Source organism: Zingiber officinale, chromosome 6A (assembly GCF_018446385.1).
Source record: "Zingiber officinale cultivar Zhangliang chromosome 6A, Zo_v1.1, whole genome shotgun sequence".
Classification (NCBI taxonomy): domain Eukaryota; kingdom Viridiplantae; phylum Streptophyta; class Magnoliopsida; order Zingiberales; family Zingiberaceae; genus Zingiber; species Zingiber officinale.
The window spans coordinates 138777491-138799197 of NC_055997.1; the positions used below are offsets into that span (position 1 = coordinate 138777491).

A 21707-nucleotide genomic window follows, 5' to 3' on the forward strand; every position below is an offset into this window, starting at 1 on the left:
GTGGTGAAGACCCAGATGGATACAGAGGAGGACCAAGGGAAGAAGAAGGTCACCGTCTTCTTCGGGACGCAGACCAAGACGACTGAGGGGTTCGCGAAGGTTAGGGTTTTTATCCGAGTAGTTCATTTTTTGAATTTTTCTCCCATGATCTTAGATTCCCCCCCCCCCCCCCCTTCCCCCTTCTAGGTGCTGGCTGAGGAGGCAAAAGCACGGTACCCTAATGTCATATTTAAACTCGTGGATATCGTAAGATCATCTTCCTTCTGCTTCAGATAATTGGAAATACTACTAATTAATTGACTGATCTGTAGTTAGTTTCCTCAATTATAGGACGAATATGCTACTGAGGATGATGAGTACGAGTAGAACCTGAAAAAGGAGAGCTTGGCTTTGTTCTTCTTGGCTATGTAAGTTGAAAGCCAGGAATTTTTTGTTTTATAAACGATCAGTTTCCTCAAAGTTCGAGCTGATCCCTTTGTTTTCTTTAGGTATGGAGATGGCGAGCCTACTGATAATGCTGCTCGGTTCTACAAATGGTTTACAGAGGTTCTAGAAGCATGCACATTTAGTTAATCTATTCTACCAATAATCCTTTTGCCTTGATCGATTGTTGATTATTAGTTTTTATAGGGGAAAGAGAGAGGAACCTGGTTGGAAAACCTTCAATTTGGTGTGTTTAGTTTGGGCAATCAGAAATATGAACATTTTAATAAGGTTTGGCATGATGAAATTGTCAGTATTCTTTTTGTGGGAATTGCTTGGCTGATATATTTGTGTATTGTGTCCTTGCAAAGGTTGCTGTGGTGGTCGATGAACTGCTTCATGAGCAAGGTATATAGTTGATTTATTTAGTTTGTGATTTGACTAAGTCACATATGCTCCTAAAGCTGATTTTAAATCCTATCTTCAGTTGCAAGCTCAAAGTTCATGCATTTCATTTTTCTAGAGAATTTAACTTGTTTTGTAGACTAATTGTTACTCTAAAAACTTGTAAAGTCAACATGGTATGAGGAGTTACTAAGAAACAGTTGAGTAGTCATGTTATCTGTGAGTTTCATACATACAACTGTAATGTAGTAGTCATGTGCAAGTTTGTAGATGTGTTTAATGAATTTAAGCATCATTCTTACTTGGATATTCTTCTATCTTTTTTTTTCCTCTGCATAGGCGCCAAGCACATTGTCCAAGTGGGGTTGGGAGATGATGATCAGGGTATTGAGGATGACTTCTCTGCATGGTATGTAGTATCAGCAAACTTTTATGCATGCCATCCAAATTTCAATGTCGGCTACTGCTATTTTTTAGTTTTCTATTTTTTTTTCTCTTTTGCCCATCATTATCTCATTATTCCTTTGTGGAATATGAAATATCAACTGTACTTTCAGGAGGGAGCTTCTTTGGCCGGAGTTGAATAAGTTACTTCAGGATGAAAATGAGACAGGTGCACTCCTTATACAGCTTCCATTCCTAAATACCAGGTTGTATTTGTCAAGCCTGAAGAAGTTCCATATCTGGACAAAAGTTTGAGTTTTGCAAATGACCATGCTATTCATGACATACAACATCCATGCAGGTAGAGATGCTCTTTACAAAGACAATTTAAAAACAGTACTAGTTAGGATTTTCCAGTCCATGAAAAGCATATCTAACACAACTTGTGTATCTTCAAGGGCTAATGTGGCTGTAAGACGAGAGCTTCATACTTCAGCTTCGGACCGGTCCTGCATCCATTTGGAGTTTGACATAGATGGCACTGGAGAACATTATATATCACTCTCATTTGCATATTTTGAGAACATGCAGGATGCATACACTAATTATATTTCTTTGTGTATTTTTCACTAGATTTTGACTATCATCAATGTTGAGATGGAGATTAATTTTTTGTTAGATCCTCTTGGTCACCACATTCGTGATCAAGATTGGAAATATGTTGTCAACATGTAAGTTTTTTTGCTTCTTTTCTTACCTTTGTTGAAACATGGATGTATTTTGATGTGGTAATACAATTCCCACGGGTTATATGCATGAAGGGCCTTGAAATTGTATAATGCGGAGGTGGGAAGGAAAGGGAAAAAACAACCAACATGAGAAGTTGTCAAGGTATGTCTGATCCTTTTGATTAGCAACTGTTTCACTATCCTCAAAGGAGTTATTCCAATATTTCTTTTCTAACATAGGCTCCTCAACAACTGGATGCGGAGCAATGTGGTTTTTATATCATGCGATATATGAAAGATATAATTGAAAATTTTGGAGTTGACCACAAGGATTCACTTCCAGCAATGGTAATAATACAATATCTTCCATTTTGCATATAACCCCTAAAGATAATTTGTTGCATTTTCCAACATTGCTTCAGTATCATAATTGATACAAACTCATATTTGATTTTGATTGATTATGAACGTCTTTTAGCTTTTCCCTCATTATATCAGATCTTGCTGTTGCTATGCTTTTCCCCTGATGCTTGATGTGTTTCTATGTAGTCTTTGAACTTCTCTATTTCAATTTTGGCAGCTATGTGCTCGTCTATGATTAATAGTTCAATAGAATTCAGGGTCACTGATTTGTTATATGATGCTCTTGGTCATTCCATGATTTTTGAATTCAACCATTATCATGCCTAGTAATTTGTTGTATGATGCTGTCGGTTTTTATCAATCTCTACACTTTAATAAGAAGGAGCAAATTATCTATGTTATATTCTAAGCAGCATATACTAAGTGTAATATATGCGCGCAATTATCCTTCAATGAATTAAGCATTATGAACAATAGTCTTCCACAGCAGCCTTTAAAAACTTAGTATTCTATTTTATTTTATACATGTACACATTTGTTTTAGTTATTTGACATATGGTGGATTATTGGGTCCTGATCATGAATTAACTTTGTATAAAGTATTGTAGATTATCTTTGTTGCAAGTATCAATTAGAAAGAGACTTTCTTTGGTTTAGATATTTTGCATTCCAAATTTAGTTTATTGGTAGTTCTCATTGCAAAACCAGACTGAAAAGCTGTCAAAATGCTTGATTTGAAGTGTTAGAAGGATAGAGATCAGAAAAACTAGACTGGCCTCGTTAGAGCTAGAGCATATATTTGGAAAAAAAAATAAATCAAAATTGCATCTTTACCATTTCCAGCTTTCAAAATTGCATCTTTACTAATATATTATTTATGTGTTTTTACAGTTTACAAATCTCAAGTACTCTAGAGTTGAAATTGATGAAGTGCGGTTCGAGTGAGCTGAATGCATGCTAGATTACATTTGAAGTGCGGTTCTACCTTGATGTGTTGTTAAAAGAATGTTCTACCTTGATTTTGATATCTATTAGCTTTTGATGTAAAAAAAATGTTTGTGTATTTTATGGATACTGTTGTAAGAAGATTATTTATGTAATTTGTTAATATTTGTGTATTTTATAGATATTGTTGAATGAAAAATATTTGTGTAATTTGTGAATATTTGTGTATTTTTTTTTTGTTACTGTCGATTTTTCATTGTTTCGGAAGTCAAATTTGTGATGTTAAAAAATACAGATATTACATCGGTTTTCCACCGCTGCAAAACCGGTGTTATTAACTAATATTACATCAGTCGTATACCGCTGCCAAAACTGGTGTTATTAACATATAATATTACATCGGTTTTACACCGTTGATGAAACGGTGTCGTTAAGTGATACTACACCGGTTTTAACCCGATGTCTAAAATGACAGACCTTTTACATCAGCTTCATAGACATCGGTCGAAAATATAATAGACACCGGTGGAAAACCGATGTCTATGAGGGTTTTTGTTGTAGTGTATCTATATCACTCACATCCCTCCGTATAATTTGTTACACACCCAGTTACGGGTGACGTTTGACGAAGCCAAAGTATGTAACTCCTTATGTAGGGAACCATGGTGACTTCAGGTCCAAGGACTGATAGTCATACTAATAGTCACATGAGAAAGTGTATGACACTCATATAACGATCCATGATACTTTCTCATGGCAGGTCATTCAGTATACATTCTCCAATGCATACTCATGTGTCAACTTGATATCTCTATATCCATGACTTGTGAGATCAAGTCATCGAGTTGACCTACATGCTAGTCTCATCGCATTAACATTGTCCCTGAATGTTAATACTTGACTAGGAATGATTAAAAGTAGTGTTCTCTATATCATCTCACTATCAATTCAACTAATCGATTGATATAGATAAGAACCTTCTACTCAAGAATGCTATTATACTTAGTTATTTGGCACCAATATAAGTAAGTATAATAACCATAAAAAAATATCTTTATAAGTATATAGGAATATGATACATCGAGTCCATACAACAATCATCATATGATTAGCTCTAGGGCTCTAACTAACATGATCGACATTAGCTAATTGGAGCATGATGGGGAGCTGAGTCCTATAAGTAGTTAAACAAGGAGTTGGGCTCCAATGATATCCGAGTGGAAAGTTGGGCCCCTAGGATATCCGATCGACATTAGTCAATTGGAGTGTGATGGAAAACAGAACCTCGTAATTAAGTGGTTGAGTAGGGAGTTTGGCTCTGATAACATCGGAGTGGAGAGCTGAGTCATTAGGATGTCCGATCAACTTTAGTCGATCGGCATGGGAAGAGCTCATCGGATATGCTATTCGAATTGACATACCTTAAACTTTGACTGTTACCTATTCTGATTGGTTAACCTTTGGACCTCACCTGGGACTTCTCGTATCACTCCTCTGTATGATGAATGTCTAAACAGTTAGGGCTAAAAACTCTCACAAAAGTACCTGTGCACAATCTTAATGTGCTAAACTATGCTTATAAAATCTTGTATTGTGAATTCTCTAATCGAACTTTGGCCAAAAGAGGTGTTAAAGAATTAGTACAATCTTTTAAAGCCCATCAAAATTACATGCAGACTCCATTGAACAAATATTTAGTGTTACTTTATTTTCTATATAACAATTTATTTTAGTATTTAACTTTTGTGGATGTTATTAGTTTTTAATCTAGAAAACTCAAAATTAAAACTATTTTAAATTTCATTTATATTTATTTTAATTTAGTTAGTATAAAACCTTACAATCTAGATTAAGTGCCCTAAAGAACTTAAGTACGCGCGTACTTGTTCTTTAAAAGGGGAATCATTGTAATGATTCTAAAAACTAAGAAAAATTCCTAATCAACAACTTCTCCTCAACTATATTTTTTTAAAAAATCTTTTAAAGTAATTATATAAACATTGAAATCCTCTATAGACAAATTTCAATGCGCCATAGTCTACAGAAAGATGAATTCTCACGTTAGGATATCATCTAGATATATGGTATCTTAAGATATAATGATAAATATGGTGTCACTGAATATGGTATGAAATATCAGTTATTATAGAAATAATAATAACGTCAGTGGTTACAATTGGTCTTTGTCAATTACAATAAATTTATGATCATTATCCTAAATTGATATTTTTATAATTATTAAAGTTAAAGTTAATCTCTTCGCCGGCTCCACGGAAAGAAAATTTTTACCTGATGCAGCAGCCCTTTACATCATCTTATTCATCAATATAAAGCTTTGAACAATATTAAAGCATTTAGCATTATAATACAAGCCACTTACAATATCGTCATCATCATTATATCTACCATGCATGACAATAGAACGCCATACTGATAGAACCAAAAGCAATCCATCGAATAATTATTCCACGCACTTTATTTATAGACTACTATAATTATGTAACGATTTGCCGTGCTCGCTGATCAGGCGTAGGGAGCCTTGTCGACGCCCTCTTCGAGGCGGAACCACACGGTCTTCTTCACCTCGGATGAGCCACTGATCCCTGTGGCGGCCGCTGCCTTCCCGCCGATGCCGGCCGCGGAGGCGCCGCCGTCATCAGCCGGGCCAAAGACGCCGGTGGTGGGGTGTGGCCCCCAGTACTTGTCAGAGCTTCCGCCGTCGATTACATAGTCCGGCACCACGCACGGCCGCACCTGCTCGTCCACGTTCTTGTCGTACGACGACTCGTGCAGCGCCCGGATCCTGCAAGTTGGGCACGCGTCAGTCGGCAGTCGACGATGATCTCATCGGGTGCATCCTACGGCTGTGAATGCCATTGTAAGAATTAAAACAGCCCCATCATCTACGGTAGCAATCAGTCCGCCGGCCAGCTCTCCTTTTTCATTTTTTTTAATAAAAAAATATTGTCACTTTAACGGCGATGTCGGTGTGAGGTCGGTGACCGGAAAAGCAAAAGACAAATAGGAACATGCAAATGGATCTACACAAACAGTGTTAGTTACCCGGAAGAAATCACCGGATAGGCGACGGAGACGGCGGGGAGGGGCGAAGCGGCACGGATCTGGTGGAGGAATCGCTTCCCGAGGCTTCCTTCGGCTATCGATCGTCCCGCCCAGTAGGTTGCCATACAGGAAGAGAAAGACGTGGGAGATAGACCACTGAAGTTAGGCGACGGAGGACGGCGGAGCAATCCTATCCTCATTCTCGCAAGTCGCACCAGTATATATAGAGCAAAGAGGGCCCCATCGACGATTTTGTTCAACGCTGACTCAACCCCAGGCACGCACATATCGCACCGTATCGGCGGGTCCCATCCAACCCATTTTTCTCTTCGGAGACATCTGATACACTTGATGGATGGATCACGACATAAACCACGAACCGTTCCTAAATATTCCTAAGTGACCAAGATACCCTCGCCTACTTTGTAATATTAGCAAGTGACCAGGCGCGCAGCGGCTATTGATACGCCAGACGACGAGGGTACAAGTGGAAGTTCAACTCTCCCATGCTCGTTCCGGTATCTCCGGGTGTTTTCTGGTGGCGTAGGCACGAGCGGCCAAAGTTGACAGGAGGTATGCTCATGGTGGAGCCCACCGACAGGTCTTTGTTGGGTAGGTTAAGTTGACTTCTCCTTAAGCATTAAGGATACTAATTTCTGCATTATTAAAAATTAATAATTAATAATTAATAATTATATTTTGACCGTAAATTACATCGCGTATGTCTCCCTGCTGCGTGATTCTTGGAGCATTAAAGTCTCTGATAAATTTGGACGGTTAGATATTGTTATAATTAGTAATTAGTAATTAGCCATTAAGATTAACAAAGTCAGCTTCACCTAATAGTAATTGAGAAATGCATTATTGTTAATATTATATCATTATTCTTTTTCCTTCTTTTTTTTTTGTACTTATCTTAAGAAACGGGGTTGCTGTGGTCGGTCCAATTCTTAATCAAGAAGCCATTTGTTTACTGTTATCTATTAAGAGTTGAAACTTCCCCAATGTTGTCGACTTTCACTTTGCAGGGAACTCAATTAAGTGAACGAGGCCATGAGATAATTAACATATATGCTCGATTGCTTGATTCTTACGGACAGATTGCCATGAAACTTGAAATGTATGACTCAGAGATTCTTTTTTTTTTCAAAAAAAATAAAATTTGAGGCAATAAAATCCAAAAAGAAATTTAGAGGGAATCAGTAATGTTATTGTTTCAGTGAAGAATAATGAACACAGGATTAAAAAACATAGTATTTCATGGAAGTGGATTACTCGTAGTCGGTACAAATTGGGAATTATATGAGTTGTTAATATATCAAATTAATCTGTGGGTTAGGGAATGCTATTGAACGGATTAATTTGGGGCAACTTTTGTCAAATCCTTAATTTGAACCTTTCTCTATTCTCTAATTGAAAAAAAAAACAATTATTTATTATTATTTTTTTTTGGACTCTTAGACATCTCCTCTAGATGAGTCCGTTTCAATGTGTTACATTAAAAATATAAAAATTTAGGATGCGTTTGGTTTGTCTCATTTTCATTTTCATTTTCATTTTCATTTTCATTTTCTAAAAAATACACGTTTTTCGTTTATTAGAAAATGACTTTTTCGTGTTTTTCGTTTTTTTAGAAAACGTTCTTTCATTTTCTTAAAAATGAACGTGGAAAATGCAAACCAAACGTAATTTTCATTTTCTCAAAAAATGAAAACAGAAAACAACATAGAAAACGCAAACCAAACACCCCCTTAATTACTATCCTCTCTACTATTAAAAAATCTCTTATAAATTTTTTTTAACCCATTGAGTGGTCCTACCCACATTATTAATTTCGAGAGAAAAAATTTAAATTTAAAATATCATTATTACTCTTAAAATAAAAATCTTAAAGCTCACGTTCTTTCGAGTTAATTTTTTCGTTACATAAACTTTTTTAAAAACTCTTGTATTGAAGATGCCCGGGAAATATTTGGATTTTGGTACCTATATGACATCACATTTATGGAGGAATTAAATTCTTTGTCGCCAAAAAAAAAACCTTGTTTGATTTTAAATAATTGTATATCTTTATATCAAAAATGGATTTGGATTATTAAGCTTGATAAACAAAATAATAAAAAAAAGTAATAAGGAATCGTTTGGCGTGCCTAATATTATGTATATACATACCTTAATCAGGACTCCTACGCTGTTTGGATTTGTCAGTACTGATACTTTGCACAGCTTTCCTCCGTGCCCTATGTGTGTGTTAAACCTCATCTTTATTTTAATATAATATAATTTAATTTATTATTTATTTTATTTTTATACTCATATTAGTTGTACAGGTAAAATCCTAGAATATACTATAATAATGGCCATCATAATATTCACTCCCTATTCTAAATATATTTCTAGTCAATTAAGTCGCTTAATAAACAAGGATAAAAGGTTGCTTGAATTAGAAACTAGTACATGTTAGTGTAACTTATACTAATGATTTAATTCAAGTTTTGATGTATAACAATGGATTAAAGTTAGACATGTGATTTAACCTCTTGAAGTAAGTGTATAGGCTAACAGACTTAATAGATCTAGAGAACCAAACACTAGGCTAAAGTGCAGTTAGGTTAGGGAGGATTAGACGACTGGCTGAAGTCCAAATTATGCATCTAGCAGGAAGACCTAGTGAGTCAAGAAATCAGAATCAAGTAAGTCTGCAAATGATAAGTGGAGGTAAGCACTTGAGGAGAGATATCCAGTGAGGACGAGTCCCAGTGGGATTATAGGTGCTAGTCCAACTTAGATCTATTTTGAAAATATAAGTTGAGACCAATACTAGATCTTGGTCTTAGTAAGATAAGATCTAACTCATAAATATATATAAATCATTCAAGCATATATTTTTTTTTAACTATGTGTTATAGAGACATACGTAGATTTTCAAATTCTACATGTGCGGTCATTAACAGAGCTTGATTCTGAATCTAAAGTCAAAAGTTATGGTCTTCAAAAGATTGATGTGTCGAACTAGTAGATTAAAGGTACCTCGTATGGATTATAGGTGCCTCAGATGGGTTGGAGGCGCCTCAAATTAAAAATTTTATCTTTTCTGCATCGAATAATGCCTATTAAAGGCGCCTCCAATAACCTATATAAGGAAGTCTCGACCAATACTTCATATACAACTCATATAAGAGCTTCCTCGATCATTTTGCTACGCTGTCCTTCTGCTACTGCTCTGCTACGATCCTACTATACCCAACTACTGCAGTCAAAGCAACACTGACCTCGAGTTACGAATTACAATTTACTAAAGTGTTGGTAACAATTTAAAGTTAATTTTTCTTATTGCCTCAGAAAGTGTAGTTTGTTACACTTACTATATCTATATCTGTTTTATGAATGTTAGTGGATTGCCCAATCGATACGGTCTAAGGAATCATGAGCCTTAGAGAAGGAGTCCTCGAAGACTCTGAACCGAATAAAAACAAAAGCATATTATGCTCTATTTTTATTTTTCTTATTTATTCCATTTTCTTCCATTGCATTTTCAAACTTTCAACCAGAATTTTAAAAAATGAAAAGAAAGATTTTAAAATGTGATTCAGCTCCCTCCCTCTCACATTCTATAAGATCCTACAATATCTGTGATGCAGTATTTTATATTTCATTGGTAAGGGCATAGAAATGTTTAAGCATACATATGGATGCTTATACGATGAGTTTATTGAACAACCCTCACATAGACTTTCTAAGTGGTTGTCATTTATCGAGTGGATAAGTAAGTTCTTGGTTGTTGTTGTACACTAGTATTCTTTATGACCAAGGATAACACTGAGACTCTATATGTTGGGGGCTCACTTTGACTCATTTATCAACTCCATTAGGGGCATCAGGTGGTGAGATTTGGTGTAATAATGAAACGTATAGGAGCCAATGGATTGTAGTCGGGGATTCATCACACACTCATAGGTATGTGTTGGTGCAATTTCTCTAGGTCAATGTTGACCAGTTTGACTAAGCTTGAGTTGTCTCAAGCTTGAGTCTTGATGTTTAAATTTTAATGTTTGACAATATAAGGAGATTGCAGGTACAATTGTCCGTTTGGGGAGATTATCGGTGTAATTACCCTCAAGTCAAGGTTGACCAATTTGATGTGAAGAAAAGTCAAGTAGATCAAGGATGACCAGATACTTGATTAGGAAAGTCCTAACTGGAGGTTAGATAAGGGCAAGACCAACTGGATGATTACCAGAAGAAGAAGAGTCAAATAGGTCAATATTGACTAGATACTTGACTAGAAAATCTTGGTGAGTGAAGCCAGGTGAAAATTCTAGTGAGTGAATCTAGATGATGGAAAGTTCTGGTGAGTAAAGCTAGGCAGTTAGAAAATCTTGGTGAGTGAAAACAGGTGAAAAGCCCTAGTGAGTGAAGCTAAACAGTTAAAAAATTTTGGTGAGTGAAACCAAGTGAAAAGCCTTAATGAGTGAAGCTATGCAATGAGTAAGTCCTGGTGAGTGAAGCCAGACAGTTAAAAATCTAAGTGGGTCAAAGGTTGACCAAATACCTAGTGATTGGAAGTCCAAGTGGGCCAAGGTTGACCGGACACTTAGCACAAGAAGAAATTTCAAAGTGGGTCTAAGGATTGACTGAACACATGGCACAAGGAGAAAAGTTGGGGTCCCAACAGACCAACAGGCCACAGTTGACCAGATATTGGGTAAAGGAGCTCTAGACTTAGGTTTAGAAGTTGGGGTTTGGTAATCGATTAGGCTAATCAATTACCATAGCTTAAGTGATTAGCCTAATCGCTTAAGCCTTTTGATCGCGAAAACATAATAGAGTTGAATCGATTAGGGTAATCGATTCAGTAATCCTTAATTGATTAGGCTAATCAATTAAGATTTTTCTGTGAGGAAACAGAAAGGGTCGTAATTAATTAGGGTAATCGATTATGTCATGCTTAATCGATCACAATAATCGATTAAGCTAGTTTTCGCGAGTGAACAAAAAGTTTCCTAATCGATTAGGAAGGCTTAATCGATTAGGGTAATCAATTAAGTTTGAAAAACTAGCCGTTTGAAGCAGGTTGCTAACGTGGTAAATGATTAAGAAGAGGCTTAATTGATTAAGGCGCCAATGGTAACCCTAGAAAAGGGTTTTTTGTGCATTGTTTCATCAGAGCTCTCGTCCATGATTTCTCCACTCCTCACTACCAGTTCTTGAAACTTCTTGGAGACAAGTGTTGTTGCACTTCCAAGGTCAAGAGGTATTTCCAAACAAAAAGAAGAAGCTAGATAGGGTTTCATTTGTGTAAATCTTATAATATTTCTATTGCACTAGCTTCTCTTTTATTCTTGTTGTATTGTGAGTTTGTACGAGGTTTCTCCACCTCCAAAGTATTTTCGAGGAGGAGGGTTTATATAGTGGATGTGTGAGAGAGGGTCGGATTTTTGGATTAGTCACTTCATTTGAGGTGAGTACCAAGTAAATTTTGGCGTTGGCGTTTGCTTGAGTGTTTTCCACGGTAACAACTCATCGACCAAGTGAACGGAGCTAATCACCTCCCGCTCTCTAGCTCCCAAAGTGACCCAACAGTGTGAATATCCTATGTAATATGTTGTCCTATAGTGTATGAAATCTTAGATCAGAGCTATAAAATGTGCTTTAGGAAATGAGTTTCCTAGTTGTACATATGATATCTCTATAAGATATATCATATGGTTGTCGAATCAATATACAACTCTCGATGTACCAATGGTTGTAGATTCAACCGAGATATATGAGATGAAGGGACTAGAGTGTACGTTAACCATAATTGGCTAGTTCTTGCATGTACTATTTAATGATACACAGGGAGTTATGGGGCGGTGCTTCTAGACGCTCTTACCATGATTCATTGGGTATTAATCAGAATTAATTCTGAAGTCCTATGATCAAGGAGTTAATCATAGAATGAGACTATTAAGGGTATGCCCAAATAAAGGATAAGTATAATCCTGAATCACAAAGATTGTAGACCTATGACTATCTGTATCTCTTAACCATTGAAGGTCACATAAGTATTAGTTTTACTATTTCCCATTGAGAAAGTAAAATTCAAATAGTTAAATTTGACGAATAAAGTTTGATGTAATCAAACAGTGTATTGACCAATGAAGTTTGATATGATCAAATGGTCAATAAATATAAGGAGAGTTATAGAGTTCCACACAGAGTTCCGCTCATAAAAGAGTTTATGAGTGATTTGTGTTCTCATAATAGTAAACAAGTGTGCTCGCCACACCGATGATTTTGGATCATTGATATATGATTATGATGGACTTGCATCATTGGGTTCTAGAAAAGTTATACATCCCAATAGGTTAAGATGGAAGAGATACAATGGGCCTAGGAAGCTCAAGCCCATTACAATCACATTAAGTTTTATCTAAAATTATGAGAAAAAATAAGGCTTGGTTCAATATATCATGAGGAATTATTCTTTCACCCTATCCGCCCCTATCTGCCACTTTCTCCACTCCTCCACTCCTCCTTGGAGATCTTCGATAGCCCTCAAAAAGGAAGGAAAAACAGATTTTCTTGATCGATTAAGAAATATGCTCCAAGTTGTTGTCTCTCTAAAAGGAATAAGATAGAGATTTTCTTCCCCTTCTTCAATCAAGAAATTTACTCCAAGTTGCTGCCCCTCTAAAAGGAAGAAGATAAAGATCTTCCTCCCCTTCTTCCATCAAGAGATCATCACCAAGTTGCCTCCCCTCTCAAAGGAAGAAGATAGAGATCTTTGTTGGTCCTGTGTAGATTAGCTAGAGAGGGTGAATAGCCTGCAAGTTAGAAATAGAACTTCTCTTGCTATTGATCTTAGCAAGGACACACTTAGTTAAATAAAAATAATAAATACAAATATAAATTAAAGGAAGAGGCCAGAATTACTTGGTTACAACCTAGCTGGTTGTTAATCCAAAGTGATGAAAAAGCTCCACTAACGTTCTCCTTCAAAACAAGCGGAGTAGTCTTTTACAATCGTTGAAAGCGCAGAAACAAAGAAAAGAGTTCGAGTATAGCTGTGTGTTTGAACTTTGAAGAACAGAGCTCAATTTATAGCTCATTGGTCGCAACTAGCAATTTGCTAACGTGACGCTTCCGAGGTTCTTGGACCAGGTTTGGGCGCTTGGACTCAGTTGACTTGATCCACTCCATAACGGCTATTCATCAATGGTTTATCGGTTCCCGAGCACTTGAACCTAATTCGAGCACCTGGAATCTTCTAACATAGACTCCAGTGTTGATCCTTGCTATAACAACTCGAATAGCTTACTGACTTGGACGGTACTGTTGGGATGTATACTATAAGTCTAACTTTTGTATGAACATCTGTTTTGAAATATTTTGAAATGAGAATAACTTTGGTCAAATGTCTGTGTTTTATATTTATATATATGTCAATGCAGTTGTCCATTTAATTTATATTGTAGATAACATGGTATGTGGTGTCACACAGAAGATCATGTTATCGGTTCCTTATAAATTATAAATAGTAGCTCACAACTAAGATGGATTGGGACAAACCATTGGAACGATTATAGTGTAATTTGGTATTAGTCTGTCTTGACTATAAAATTACACTAGTACACTATGTGTGTATTGAGCAGAACCATTTGAGGTTGTTCGATTTATACTGACTACATAAAAGAACAAAACCTCTGTTATTATGGATGTGCGTCCTCTTAATCCCTATATAATAACAAGCACGCATACTTAGTATTTATTTCTTTAACTTATCAATGAGTGAGATTTATTCGTTAAATCAATAGGCCCGATGAGTTGAGAAATAGTACTATTTATATGGTGTGTTGTTGATTATAAAAGGAATCTGTGTCCTAATTATTTAGGTTGATGATATCCCTTTGAGGAGCTCATAAGGATTATCATGTACACCCTGCAAGTGGACTTAGTCTGGCATGATAATAAAGTTTAGTGGTACTACTCTTAGAATTAGATGTTAATTAATTGAGTTGTTAGTAACTCATTTAATTAACGGACATACGATATCTTAAACATAGGGAGTTTAACGCACTCATGATAAGAAGGAGCTCATATTGTAATATGGGATTAGTGTGGTAGTTCAATAATAACCCTTTAGTGGTATGGATTATTATTGATGGACTTGAGTTGGGTGATCAAGCCGAACAACACAGGAAGCCCAAGTCCATCAGAAGGCTTAAACCAATTCCTCCTCTAGGTCCCTGTTGTAGCCTCTATATAAAGTCTCGCATTTACCCATCCATAACTTGGTTTGGTTTAACTTGGTTTGGTTTAACTTGATTCGGTTTAACTTAACTTGGTTTAACTTGGTTTGGTTTAACTTGATTTGGTTTAACTTAACTTGGTTTAACTTGGTTTGGTTTTCTCCATTATAGAAAGAGAGATTTTTTCTAAACAGAATTCTGTTATTTCTTTTTCTTTGTAACCAATGCTGAGCCTATAAAAAGGAGTAGATGGTGGCCCCTAAAACCTAATTTTCTAATTCCACAATTCTCTTCTCCTTGCTTGTGGTCGGCGCCACCCTTTTCCTCACTTAGGGTCGGCACCCCCCTCTTCCTCACCTAGGGTTGGCGCCCCCCTCTTCCTCACTAAGGGTCGACACCCCTCCTCCTTGGTGGTCGGTGCCTCCTCCTCCTTGGTGGCCGGCGGATTGGAGAAGAGGAAGAAGAAGAAGAAGAAGAAGAGAAGGAAGAGATTAAAAGGTGCCCCATCCTAGAGCCTCCTTTTGTAGCCTGCGGTTTGGAAACCGAGAAAAGAAGGAGGGTGATGTTGTCTTGGTAGATCGTCGCCCACACGACGCCCAAGAAGAAGAGAGGAATACAGCAGAAGATCAAGAGGTCTTTAGCTATGAAGAAAGGTACAACTAGTTCTTTAATTCTGCTGCGTAATTAGTTTTGTTTTCTTCGTATCGATTTTGAATACCAACACAAGAAGCCAGCGATCTTGTACTTCGATCAAGGTGTGCTTTGATCAATCAAGAACTTGCTTGATTGATCAAACATATGTCTGATCGAACATGCGGGTTGCTAGGAATAGTTCTGTACTTGTACAATTTTTGTACAGGGGAATTTAAACAGAACGGAATTCCAACGCCTTCAGGTACTGCTCCAGGCGCTTGAACTTGGTTTGGACGCCTAGAGTCTGAACACTTGGACAAAGTCAACTTCTGATGTTGACTTTCTCTAGTCGCTTGGGTGATCATTCGGCCATCTAGAATTGAGCTCACCTGAATCTAACTACGACCTTCTCGTCTAGCAGCCTTCCTCCCTAGCTTCTCATCCTTGGAAGTATCGAGTGTGTCCTTCTCGTCCGCCGGTGTACTCTTCCGCAGCTCATCGTTCCTCCGGCACTGAACATGTCAACTCGCTTCTCGCCTCATCTTTCTTGCTCGCTGTATCTTCCGCTCGACTTCTTGTATTCCTAAATTCCTGCACACTTAGACACAATACATTAAAAACGTAAAGCCTAACATAACTCGGTTGATCATATCAAAACTAACCCGAGGTACTTACAATCTTTTCTTTATTTAATGTGCATTAACTCAAGTTAAGTTATTATTAAAAACAAATAATAAATTAAATAAGTTAATTTGTAATTATTACAATTAAAAAAATTGCAATCAATTCAAGAAAAAAATATTAAATTACATATCTCCCCCTTAACTTAATCCATAATTTTTCCGCTTTGATCACCTAAAAAAAGAAAAAGTATGAAAAAAATATTAGAAAATAAAAATAATTTTTAATCAATTAATCCAAAGATTTTAGAAAATAATTTAAAAATTATTTTAAAGTGTCAAAAAATCTTGAAAAGTTTTTTCAATTACAATCCCAATCATTTAAAAACCTGATAAAATTATTTTTGAAACTAAATATTTAAAATTAGTTTTCAATTTCTAAAAGTCTAGATTGATTTCCTGCATATTCATAATACAATGATAATTTTCTAAAAAAATATATTATTTAAAATTAATCTCTAAAAACAATAAATTTAAAATTTCCTTTTCTAATAAAAAATTATATAATCGTCAAAAAAATCTCTAAAAAGAAATATAATCTAACATAAAGCAAACTTTATTATCACATAAAAATTATTTTTTTCAAAAATAAAATTTTCAAAACATTTTTAATTATTAAAATTCATTTTTTAAATGGAATTTTTTAAAAAATAATATAATGGTGAGAAAATTTTGAAAAAAAAATTATGTTAGTGGATAACATCTTTATTTTTCATAAAAAAAATTGTTAACATGTAACATGAAAAGGAAGTATGTGAAATGATGTTAAAAATTAAAGCAAATTCAATTTAGAGCACACATTAAAATTAATTTTATACATACTAATTAATTAATCAGTGTAAGCATGATTAACGAATTCAAAATAAATTTATACATACTGGATTTATCAAGTATTTTATAGGAATATATTTTCTAGCTACTTTTATAATTTAACCTATATGATTCCTAATATATCAATTTAGCCCTACATTTTATGTAACATTTATTTTTGAAAATTCAAAGATATTTGAGCATACATGGGATCTTTTTCTAATATTTCCATTTTTTTCTTTTAATTTTGCATTTTCAACTTTCAATTTTTTAAAATTCTCTAGTAGACATGAGTAATCTTTCTTTGATCTTATGTATTTAGACCTAGTTTTACACAATGATCTACTTAGCATTTTAATATATTCATATAGTTGATCTGGAGGAAGTTGGCCTGCCTGACTTATCATATTGAATTCGTCGATTGATACTCCCCCTTCATAAGTGCTTTTTGTCGAGTGGCTTCATTGTCTTCTTCTTCTTGGTGACTTGTCATTAGTGCAAGTCCGACATATGCTTCTACTTCATATTCTAATGATGTTTCATCCTATATTGCCTTGTGATTCTTGTGGTTTGACTGTCTTTGCCCTCCGTCTTTCTCCTTTCCTTTGCTTTTTAGCTTTGGACAGTCATCCTTAATATGCTTTTTTTTCTTAACAGTTGTAACACCGAGCCTTTCTTTTGCTTTGGATTAGCTTCGTTGCCTGTTTCTTACTAAAATTGTTAGTTTTACAAATTTACTAAACTTCCTTACTATGTAAGCTTCTTCATTTTCGTCGAGCAACAATTCTGATCTGGATTGATCTTCTTAGTTTTGAATGCTAAGTTCTAATTTGGCTCCTTTTTCTTGCTTAGATCTACACATCGATTTTCGTGTAATTCTAAGGTCGAAAACAAATTTTCTAAGGTACTTATCTCAAGATCCTTAGAGATATAGAAGAAATCTACTATCGTTGTCTAGTCTTGAGTCCTTGGGAAGGCATTAAGAGAGTATCAGAGAGAATTCTAATTTGTTACTATTTCTCATAAGTTGGTAATTCCTGTGATCAGTTCTTTGATTTTGGCATGCAACTGAGCAACCATTTGCCCTCCTTCAAGCTGGAGGTTGCTAAGTTGGTTCTGGAGAAGATCTCATCTTGCGAGTTTGGCCTCTGAGATTCCTTCGTATAGATCAAGGAATTTCTCCCAGAATTCTTTGATAGATTCATAGGCACTGATCCAGTTGACTTCTTGTGGCGGTAGTACATTCGGCAGATGGAACTCTGCTTTTCCATTGGCCACGAAATCAACTAGCTCTTTCTTGCTCCAAAAATGTTCTTCTTTTTCATCATCGTGTTGGTCTCTGGATACTATAAAATCATATTTGATAGTTAATAAGATATCAAAATTTGTTTTAAAAATACTTCCATTTTCTTTTTCCAAATGGTGAAATCCCCCTTGAACTTTAGTGGATAAATGCTCGCTCCGGCCATCTTGTTGATTCAGTTAGCGGTTAGTCTATCTAAAGCGAACTTGGCTCTAATTTCAATTGTTGGTCCCGTATAAGCCGGTTAGAGGGGAGTGAATAGCCTGTAAGTTAAAATAAAACTTCTCTTGCTATCAATCTTAGCAAGGACACACTTAATTAAATAAAAACAATAAATACAAACATAAATTAAAGGAAGAGGCTAAAATTACTTGGTTACAACATAAGTAGTTATTAATCCAAGGTAATAAAAAAGCTCCACTAATGTTCTCTTTCAAAGCAGGCGAAGTAGCTTCTTACAATCATTGAAAGCGTAGAAATAAATAAAAGAGTTCAAGTATAGTTGTGTGTTTGAACTTTGAAGAACAAACCTCTATTTATAGTCCACTAGTCACAACTAACCATTTGCTGACGTGGCACATCTCGAGCGCCTGGACTAGGTTCTGGCACTTGGACTCAATCGACTTGATCTACTCCATAATGGCTCTTCGTCAATGGTTGATTGGTTCCCGGGCACCTGGAATCTACTGACATGGACTCCTGTATTGATCCTCACTGCAACGGCTTGAACTGCTTGTTGACTTGGCCGGTACTGCTTTGGGCGCCTAGACCTGGTCCGGGCGTATGGAGTTCGATCGCTTGGGTGATCCTCCGGTCGTCCAGAATTGAGCTGATCACCCAAACGCAACTCCGACCTTCTCCTCGAGACCAGGATCTAGTTAAGGTCTCAACTTAAGTTTTCCAAATGTACCTAAGTTGGATCGACGCCTACAATTCCCTCAACTAGGAACGTATCCTCATTGGACCTCTCCTCTAATTGCTTACCTCTTACTTACCAACTACAATTGCTTGACTTACCTTTGATCCACCGGGTCTTCCCGTCATTTGTCAGGTCCACGGACCCAACTAGATTTCGGCTAGTTGTCAGGTCTCGTGAACCCAACTGGACTTCCTGCCAGAGATCAGGTCCCGCGGACCTATCTGGACTTCCCACCAGCTATCGGGTCCCGCGAACCTAGCTAGATTTTATCCTGATGTCAGGTTCTTCAGACCCATCAACTCCTGCATACTTGGTAAAGTAATTAGCCCACAAAATACTCTAACTTTAATCCACTTGTCATTCATCAAAACTGAGTTAGATCATTAGTGCAAATTGCACCAACACTTACTTGCCTACATAAGATAGTGTTTATTTAGGCCAAGCCCCAATTCTCTTCATATTGCCTCCATTAAGGGTCCATAGTTGTTGGTTCGAAGTTTTTACATCGCAAGAGGAATACCAAGGTAGCGAAAAGGGAAAGTTCCTCTCTAGAATCTGATGATCTCAAGTAGTTGGTTTGCTTCCCTCTCTCCTACTCCTGCCATAAACAGATTTGAGTTACCAAGGTTCGGATCAAGCCAGATCGCATACCAAAGTCTATAATGTAGTCTATTACCCAAATAATTATTGACTCGTCTACCCGGACTAAGAGAAGCAAGTCATCATCCGCATATGCTAAGTGTGTAATCTTTATTCCTCTGCACTTAGGATGAAAATGATATATTCCTTCTATGAGATTACTTTCGATGACCTTGAGAAGACCTCTAGGCATAGTCTAAAGAGAAAGGGGGATATCAGATCTCCTTGTCACAAACCTCGCCTTCCTTTAAAGAAACCGTGCATCACACCATTGATGGCAACCAAGTAAGAAACAATTGTGATGCACTCTTTTATCCATCCAACAAATTGATGTGGAAATCCAAAACCCCATAGAGCCTCAATAGAAAAGCTCAATTTACATAATCAAAAGCCTTTTGAAGATCTACTTGAAGTACACATCTTGGCGAAGTACTTTTCCAATCATACTTGCATAGTAATTCTTGTGCTAGATGAGTATTCTCTACAATAGACCGCTCTTCCATGTACACAACTTGTGAAGAATTCAGTAAGCTACCCATTATCAGTCTCAAGTGATTCACCAACACTTTAGAGATGATCTTGTACATGATTGTGCAACATTAGATTGGTCGATAGTAAGAGACGCATAGAGCATGATCTGACTTTGGGATCAACACAATCAACGTGTGATTGAGTTATTTCAGGAGACACCTGAATGAGAAAAATTCTTGGACAACATCATATAGGTGTGTGTCTATTGTCCAAGCCTCTTTGAATAAATTTGCTTAATATCCATCTGGTCCTGGTGCAAAAGCATTCTCAATGTTAAATAGAACAACACATATTGCATCTATTGTGACAGGAGCCACCAATGCTTGCTATTGGGATTCATTGAGGATCGTCCCCTATATTTTGGAGTTGTTCAATGGCATGCATACCCCATCGGAGCCCATAAGTCTCGTAAAGTGTGCAGCAAACTCCTCAACAACTTCCTGGATACTGGTGGTTTGCTCCCTTGATGATTTGGTGATGAATACAAGCAGTGACAGATCCAGGATTTTAGGTTTGGGGGAGCTGGGTTGATGTGTCTCTTAGATGTGTGATGACTTGCTCCATGAAGACACCTTCGCAGGTATCTTGCATGGTATGGTGTTGGATTTAGTTCCTGGTTGTTCTTTCTCCAAGTTGATTGACAAGTGCTCGAGGGACGCAAAGATGGACAAGAATAGCATTCACGATGTCATGCTCATTGGTAGATCAAAGAGGATTCCTAAAGTCCAATAATTGCTATTAGATTTTATCAATTTGGTACCAGATGATTTTCCTCCTAGACTACCACCTGAAACTACTCTAAACTTAAGGATGAGATCTTTCAACTCGAGGCAATTGATTCAAGAAGATCTATAAATTTTTTATTATTTTTTTTGGTAATTTTCACATTTGTGATATTTTATGTTTTTTTTGGTAATTTTTATATTTTTATATTTTTATATTTTATATTTTGAGTTCGTTTGAATTTATAAGATTGTGTGTCTATTAATAATTTTTCTTTTTTTAGAATTTATTTCCTTTGTTTACAAGATAGGAATTGTAGTTTATATATTAAGATTTCTTTCATTTATTTAGGTCTTAGGTCTAGAGTTTATATAAATATGTACTTGGTTGTTTGAGGAATAATCCTCGATTATTAAATAATATTTTCTCTTTTGGAGAAAAACTGGAGGATAATGATTATCTCTTGTTGCTTTCTCTTCAATTTCCATTTCTTGTTAACCTGTGAGATAATCGTTATCTTATCTAGTGTCAAATGGTTAGCCTCACACAAAAATGTCAAGAGTCAAAAGTCAAACGGACTTGTAAGGTGGATAAGCCTGATCAAGGTGGAACTCAAGTTTGGGCCCTCCGAGTTGTAACGCCCCGCCCTTCCCCGCCACTCGGGAAGGGGGCGAAAGGACGAGGGTTACTTGAAAACATACATACATGGCAGCGGAAGTAAATAATATTATTTTTTTTGAAACAAACTAAACTAACTTAAGCATACAATCATGTTGTCATAGAAGCATGTTCATTATCATAGGATCATATATCTAACATATCATGTTAACATTCATAACTTGATCTAACATCTACTACTTGCTACATGATGCATAGCATTTTACTTGAAATAAGCATACTATCAGAGATCATCAAAACATAAGT

The 21707-nt window shown here is 36.2% G+C and overlaps 1 protein-coding gene and 1 long non-coding RNA gene across 2 annotated transcripts; one reads left to right on the forward strand and one right to left on the reverse strand.

Annotated features, from left to right (window-relative positions):
• Window positions 1–675: 675 nt before the first annotated feature.
• LOC121994485 lies at window positions 676–1417 on the forward strand. Its single transcript, XR_006115744.1, has 4 exons — window positions 676–714; window positions 795–831; window positions 1168–1237; window positions 1386–1417. It is a non-coding gene; the product is annotated as an uncharacterized LOC121994485 (long non-coding RNA).
• A 4140-nt stretch (window positions 1418–5557) lies between these two features.
• On the reverse strand, window positions 5558–6497 carry LOC121994486 (late embryogenesis abundant protein At5g17165-like). Its single transcript, XM_042548500.1, has 2 exons — window positions 6312–6497; window positions 5558–6051 (listed from the first exon to the last, which is right to left on the reverse strand). Exons 1-2 carry the CDS (start codon window positions 6434–6436, stop codon window positions 5772–5774), a joined length of 405 nt encoding a protein of 134 aa, XP_042404434.1. The 5' UTR covers window positions 6437–6497; the 3' UTR covers window positions 5558–5771.
• Window positions 6498–21707: the final 15210 nt, after the last annotated feature.